Source organism: Engraulis encrasicolus, chromosome 7 (assembly GCF_034702125.1).
Source record: "Engraulis encrasicolus isolate BLACKSEA-1 chromosome 7, IST_EnEncr_1.0, whole genome shotgun sequence".
In the NCBI taxonomy this organism is placed as follows: domain Eukaryota; kingdom Metazoa; phylum Chordata; class Actinopteri; order Clupeiformes; family Engraulidae; genus Engraulis; species Engraulis encrasicolus.
In genome coordinates this window covers 18782395-18790096 of record NC_085863.1, presented here as the reverse complement: position 1 = coordinate 18790096, position 7702 = coordinate 18782395, and the positions used below count along the sequence as shown (strand labels likewise).

The 7702-nt window shown below is 43.3% G+C and overlaps 1 protein-coding gene across 1 annotated transcript; it reads left to right on the top strand.

The window, feature by feature from the left end:
- The first annotated feature begins 355 nt into the window (after positions 1–355).
- On the top strand, positions 356–7465 carry ckma (creatine kinase, muscle a). The gene is made up of 8 exons (XM_063203009.1): positions 356–466; positions 2022–2229; positions 3393–3547; positions 3908–4040; positions 5076–5247; positions 5669–5792; positions 6403–6592; positions 6847–7465. Exons 2-8 carry the CDS (start codon positions 2037–2039, stop codon positions 7023–7025), a joined length of 1146 nt encoding a protein of 381 aa, XP_063059079.1. The 5' UTR covers positions 356–466; positions 2022–2036; the 3' UTR covers positions 7026–7465.
- Positions 7466–7702: the final 237 nt, after the last annotated feature.

The window sequence follows — 7702 nt, the reverse complement described above, 5'->3', positions numbered from 1 at the left end:
GTGTGTGTGTGTGTGTGTGTGTGTGTGTGTGTGTGTGTGTGTGTGTGTGTGTGTGTATGTGTGTGTGGATGTCTTGTGTGTGTGTGTGTTTGTGTGTGTGTGTGTGTGTCTGTGTCTGTGTGTGTGTGTGTGTGTGTGTTTGTGTGTGTGTGTGTGTGTGAGTGAGTGTGTGTTGAGGGGGGTGGGGGTCTCAGCCTTGGTCTCAGCATCAGGGCTGCAGCTGCTGCTCCTGCACCACTCGCCCATGGACAGCCGAGTCCTTTTGTAAAACTAAACTGGGCATCGGAGACAGGCAGGGGCCAATCCCACGCCAGCAGGCACTAAAATGGATCCACCAATGGCAGAGGGAGTGCCTGGTATATAAGCAGCTTGCTGGCTAGCATCAAGTCGGGTGACCCCTATTTTGGCACTGGTGAGCAGGACCTGATCCCGAGGACTGTTACCGATTCTGTTGTGGCGTGTTAAGGTAAAAAAGACAAAATCATCATCAAACCAAAATCAGCAAAGCCCAGCAAACATCTTTTTGTCCATGTCTGCATGTGCAGTAGCTGTAACTGCAGGATTTAACAGAGAGTGGAGAAATGGGGACAACTTGAAGGATTTAGTTAAAAATCTGACAGTCAGGATAGTCAGGAGTAATTCTCCTGACCAGGCATGAATACAAAGTGTAAGGCTCCATCTCTACAGAGTAATTCGGTGCCCTGTGATTACAGTGCTGTGGTTACAGTGCTTGAGATTGTGCAGAATTGACATCTCTTTGGCATACATTACATTTGATTATTTGGTGATCAGGACAGTGGTATGTTAAAATCTGGATACGTTTTTGTGTGTGACTATAGGCCTTTTTGACCCTTTGGTGTTCAAGTCTACGTTCGTTGTCTAGGTTGTATTGAGACTGAGTTGGTTACAAGGCTGGGCTATTTCTAGAAGGGAAGTTGATTGTGACTACGGAGAACCAATGCACATTTGGTGGTGTAATTAATCAATCATGGGATAGGATAGTGCATGTTCATGTGTCAGTTGACTGTATGCAAAAAATAGCCAGATAGCCAGAACTACTTACAAGTAAACAATGCTAATCTGTTTTATATTGTCTGCATGTGGTTTTTAAAAAATGCACCCATATTTTGTTTAGACTAGGGTTGTGTGGCTTGCCATGTTTTTAAAGACTGCACTGTAATTGTACCATAGAGTGCAGATATCAAAAAACACCAAGAGAAGAGCATGTTAGCATGATTTATTGGGCGGCCATTTTGTCATTGGAATGGGTCTATCTGAATTGGGATAGTCCGTAAGGCACAGCCGCTGTGGAACACCTTCAAAGAACCCTAACTCTAACTCTACAGTGAAAGTTCGTAAGGTTTAAATGATGTTACATAGCTTGTTACACTAGTGGAACAAGGAGGGTAATATAGCATGCAACCGAAACAAGGTAGCCTACCAGTAGACAGTAGCCATTCTGGAATAGGAAATTAGAGGAATTAAGAATGCTTGGTGTATGGAATATCAGGGGTTATACTCTGACAATTGAACAGGTTGTTGATGTTTTGGCTTGACCAATTACAAGGACAAAAAAAAGCTATATTAGCAAAAACTCACTCAGCATGTTCATAGATATGCCTACTAGGCCTACTATGATGTCCTTGTACGTAACACAATCTGGTCAGAGTGAGGTGGAGGGCTGAGGAGCTGTTATTTTTAGCACTCTTGCCCTCCCCCATCCCCCACCACCTCAGCGCCCTCACTGGTGGTACATTGGTGGGCGCTGTCACCTCTGAACCACTTTTTATTTCGTTTGTTTTTATTTTCTTGCACCTCTTGTCTGCATTAGATAAACGAAACAAGGCCTTTTTTGAAAAAAAAACAAAAAAACACAACTTCCAAATTTAAAAAAACATTTTTTTGTGCTTTTCTTTGCACCTCTTCTCTGCAGTGAAGAAACACAACCATGTCTCTTCGAAAACCTCACACAACAACTTTAACAACTTCCTTGCTTTTCCTTGCACCTCTTCTTTTTGCAGTAAAGAAACGCAATCATGCCTTTCGGAAACACACACAACAACTTCAAGTTGAACTTCAAGTCGGAGGAGGAATTCCCCGACCTGACCAAGCACAACAACCATATGGCCAAGGTGCTCACCAAGGAGATGTACGCCAAGCTCAGGGACAAGCAGACCCCCACTGGCTTCACCCTGGACGACATCATCCAGACTGGTGTTGACAACCCTGGTAAGAGAGTTTTGCGAGTGCCCACACACCTTGAAAGGGCAGCTTTTCAGGGCACGAGAGATTCTTTTCCACTGGCAGTTTTCTGGTAGGCCCACAGCTCGACACATCACGACTCGGCCGCCATTTTTCGCTTTTTGAATAGGTACAACACAGCAGAATCATAAAGCAAAAAGTTGGCGGCTGAGTCGCACTGTGTCAAGCTGTAAGCCTACCAGAAAATCACCAGTGGGAAAGAGGCATAATAGTCTTCAGTTATCAGAGGAAGAGCTCAACACTGCTACTTAACGCTTTCAGCACTTTATTTTTTGGTTTGCTGATGTTTCGGCATAGTGCCAAGGGCCTAAGACCTAGTTCAATTGGAGCTGGGACCATGGCCCAGAAATCGGTACTTCTACGTCCCTTTTTGAGACGTAAAAGTACCATAGATAAAGGACACAGCCTTTGCTGTTGCTGTCTTGGTAGGCCTGTCCTGCAGGGTTTGACAGTTTTTCACGCTATCAGCAAAGATATTGTTTTAGCGCCACCTACAGGATTATTTTGCGTACCACCGCGATGCTAATGGATTGTTTCCTTGAAGCAGTGTCAGCCCCATACAAAGAGGGTAGTCAATGGCACATCTAGAGTTCCATGTCAACACATCACCACCACAGCGCCATAATAGGCCTGTGGTCAACATTGGTACTGAAGGCAAATTAACAACACTAGAGACACAAGAGGCAAAAAAAGCCCTTGTACTTTCATTTCCACAGTCTGTAAAAGAGTAACCTACCTAGCAACAGGTCAACTCCTATGCAGAAACATAGACAAAGAGACAAAAGCACTCTTGAACTGTGTCTGTGGTCAAAATAGGTGAGGCAACTACAGATGGTGCAGTATAATTTGCAGTGAATTAAAAGGTACGACTAACACACTTATGCTTACAAGTGAATTGATGGCACAATAATACATTTCCATAGTAAATGGAGGCCACAAAAAATGCATTCTTTTTATTACACAACAGTGGTTGTTGTAGTAGGAGTAGTAGTAGTAGGCTAGTAATAGTAGTAGTAGTAGATGTGATAGCAGATCTGTAGTAGTCTGTGTGTATTGTATGCTGTATGCTGTATGTTGTTCGTATGTAGAATTTTGTATTTATTCTTCTTTTCTCCTTCGTGTGCCATCAGGTCACCCCTTCATCATGACCGTCGGCTGCGTTGCTGGTGATGAGGAGTCCTACGAGGTCTTCAAGGATCTCCTGGACCCAATCATCTCCGACCGTCATAGTGGATACAAGCCCACCGACAAGCACAAGACCGACCTCAACTGGGAGAACCTGAAGGTAGGCCTACAAAGACCAGGAGGCGGCCTTTTTCCATAGATTAGAAAGCCACCGAGATAAATGTGTTTCTTGTTTGTTTGATCCTTGTGTTTAAGTTATAATTTTGTTGATAATTATGTGAAACTATTTATCTCTGCTATAAGACCAAATATAGTACCGCTCATTTCTTCAGTTTAATTTACAAAAGAACATTAAAATAGAGTCAAAGTCAAGAGACCCATTTGCCTATCACATGTGATCTCTTCCAAAGAACTAAAAACCTCTGCGTTCCATGTGTAGTGTAGTTGACTGACGTGCGAAAACAATGATTGGTTGATTGAATGACTAATTGATTGATTGTTGGTGTGTTTGTAAACACAGGGAGGTGATGACCTGGACCCCAACTACGTTTTCTCCAGCCGCGTGCGTACTGGCCGCAGCATCAAGGGATACGCCCTGCCCCCCCACAACAGCCGCGCTGAGCGCAGAGCCGTCGAGAGGCTGTCCGTGGAGGGTAAGTCTAGCATTGACATTACGCCATGACATCACTTCGCTCATTTCACTTTCAACTCACACCACAAGTTGTGCCGGTGTGGCCAAAGTGAAATTAAAATCTTATTCCAAATGGCGTACAATTTGTGAGATTTTCACACACTCCTCACCTGGATGGTGCATTGGATGTTACCCGAGAAAAAGTGTGAAACCTATAAAAAACTTAACTATATGATATAATATAATATAGATATATAATATAACTATAAACTATTGGGGAAAAAAATAGCAGCAACATAAATACATCAAAGTCAGTTGGAAATATATTAATAAAAAACATTACTTTTACATTAGCACACTTTACTTAGATGCCTTAAAGGTACGCTGTGCAGGAAATGGTCAAAAAGGAACTGCAACTATGCTGCTCATTAAAACTGGGTTTCCTATTGCCAAATTTGATATTTACATGAACGTTTACTGAGTAATAAACAAATATTTTCTAGTATGGTCATTTTTGCAGGCGGACCATGGAGAAGATCCACCTTTTCATGTATGAAAAGTGCAGTTTTTCCAGTCATAATGAATACTTAGAATTTGATGGTGGTGGTAACTATTCATGAAAAAGGTAACATTAGTGAATGGGCAGCATGAATTCTGTAAATAAACGACTACAAATCTCACACAGTGTCCCTTTAACTTACTGACGGGTCTACAGTACAGGCGCAGGCAGCTCTGTAGTCAAAGGCAAGAAGTGATGGCATGCTCAGTCTTCCTTATGAAAGTGCATGATCCAGTTTATATGCAGTCCGCGCTACACATTTAGATGAAAAACAGTAGAGAGTCAGTGGGCCTATACTACAAATGTGCTTCAGGATAAGTCAAGGTTAAGTTAAGAGGTAAATCATCTAATAGAGCCTGGAGTCCTCGTTTTCTTAAGAAAAGCTGTTGTCTTAGATGATTGACTTATCCTGAACCAGCTTTGTAGTATAGGCCCCATTTCTCCATCCAAGTTTTTGTCCACATGTTTGACTCCTCGTCCTGTGTGTCTTCCCCACAGCCCTGAACAGCTTGGACGGTGAGTTCAAGGGCAAGTACTACCCCCTGAAGGCCATGACCGATGCCGAGCAGGAGCAGCTCATCGCTGACCACTTCCTGTTTGACAAGCCCGTCTCCCCCCTGCTGACCTGCGCTGGTATGGCCCGTGACTGGCCCGACGCCCGCGGCATCTGGTGAGCAGCAGCACCAGCATTCACTCACACCAGAACGAGATTCCTTCATTTATTATGGCTTAGGAAATGTACTGTACACTTTGAATTTAAGTCCAACATGAATTAGGTTTTAAGGCCTTTCCACTTCAATCTACCATTTTAAATGACTAGTCATAGACACCTTTGGTATCAAAACCTACTCTGGTCAGAAAATAAATATTAGTGTTTTTTACTTAATTGTTCATGAAAAGATCAAATTTGTACATACACTTTACAAATAAACTTCTAAACATACACCCTAGGCCTTTAGGGTAGAACTGCCTGGTCATTTTTTGAGTTAATGTTGGATCTTTAAACTTAGTGCAACTGCATAGCGCCTTTGGCTGCCTCTCCGTAGTCTATTTGCCTCAAACCAACCTCTGCTCTTCGGCACCCCCCTCAGGCACAACGACAACAAGTCCTTCCTGGTCTGGGTGAATGAGGAGGACCATCTCCGCGTCATCTCCATGCAGAAGGGCGGCAACATGAAGGAGGTCTTCAAGAGGTTCTGCACCGGTCTGGGCAAGGTATGTATAGGATGTTAAATTCACACATCATGTTGAAGAAGGTAGGTCTGCACACTGCGGAATATGCTCCAAAAGAGTAAATAAAGTTTATTGAATTAAAACAGCAACGTTTCGATCACCCTGGATCTTCGTCAGGCATATAGGCTATATTATACGTATATATATATAATAACCTTTATTTTTGGAGCATATTCCGCAGTGTGCAGACCTACCTTCTTCAACTGTCTGGCACTTTTTTAATATTTGCATGTTAGCCATTTACATTGTCATTGTCCAACTAATCCTTATGAGCACCAACTTTTGAGCTCCTGCCAAACTATGGAGCTGCATATTTTTTTGTAACATTTTCAATCAGTCAATTTGAGCAATTTCAATCAATTTGGTTTTGCAGTGTTAATTAAACACTCATATAGTTGAATATACAACTATTCTAGAGTAGGTCCCATTTGCTAAGTTCAGAAGTAACACCGCAAAATGTAGGCCTACTACAGAACAGTGTAATGAATTACTGTACAGCTTGTCCAACTGAATGCTTGTACTAAACGTGTACTGTACTCTAACTGTCCCCTGGACTAAACTGTGCTCTAATCTCAATCCTAAATAATCCTAGATTGAGGAGATCTTCAAGAAGCACAACCACACCTACATGTGGAACGAGCATCTGGGCTACGTCCTGACCTGCCCCTCCAACCTGGGCACCGGCCTGCGCGGTGGAGTGCACGTCAAGCTCGAGAAGCTCAGCAAGCACGCCAAGTTCGACGAGATCCTCAAGAGGCTGCGTCTGCAGAAGCGTGGCACAGGTAATGATGACACGGACACGGACGGACACACACACACACACATACACACACACAATATCCACACAGTATGAATACATGCTTAATACTGTCCACACCTGTGCCAAATAGGACACAGTCACACCCTTGAATAGTGCTTATGAATACTCCAGCATTAGTCCACTCAGTACATGTGTCTGACTTCTCACTCCATCTCCCTCTGCTCTACCCTCTCTCTCCCTCCCTCTCTCTCTCTCTCTCTCTCTCTCTCTCTCCAGGTGGTGTGGACACTGCCTCCGTGGGTGGCGTGTTCGACATCTCCAACGCTGACCGTCTGGGCTCCTCTGAGGTGGAACAGGTGCAGTGCGTGGTGGATGGCGTCAAGCTCATGGTTGAGATGGAGAAGAAGCTGGAGAAGGGCGAGGCTATCGATAGCATGATCCCTGCCCAGAAGTAAACTGGGACACAACCTGGAATCTGCTTCTAGCCCTCTTTTTATTTGTTTAGCTTGTTTTCTACAAATCAATCTATCGTGCAAATAATCCATCAATGCCAGAAACGCAGAGGAAACCGCGCCTCCGAACAAAAGACACTCTTGACTCTGCTCTGACGCTGACATGACAGCCCCTTTTTTTTTCCACTTTTTTGTTTCTTTTCCTTTCTTTTTCCTCAACGCCATCATCACCACCACTCTCTTTTTCTCCACTTCCTCCACATTTTTTTTTTTGTTCACTGTTAAGTTTGGTAACATCCTGGGATCAGATAAGTCACAGATACAGGGCGTAGTCTCTTGATGTGGCTGCTTCACCTTCAATTTGACATGTACTGTGACCTTTGGTTGTAAAGTATTCAATCAAATTGTGAAACAATAAATTGAAACCCCATGAAAAAAAACAACCGTGATGCTCTTTTTCTTTTAACCTCAAGTGAACGCATGTCACCAGAACAAACCAGCAGACAAGTTCAGACACTACTTAGGACGCCACTCCTATTGAACACCCACCATTATATCCTCCTATTATTACAGAAATAACACATAAATGGGACACATCATCTTTAACCATCTATGATGCAATGTCACACTATAGAAACACTTAAAGGGACACTGTGCAGGAAATGGTCAAAAAAGGTACT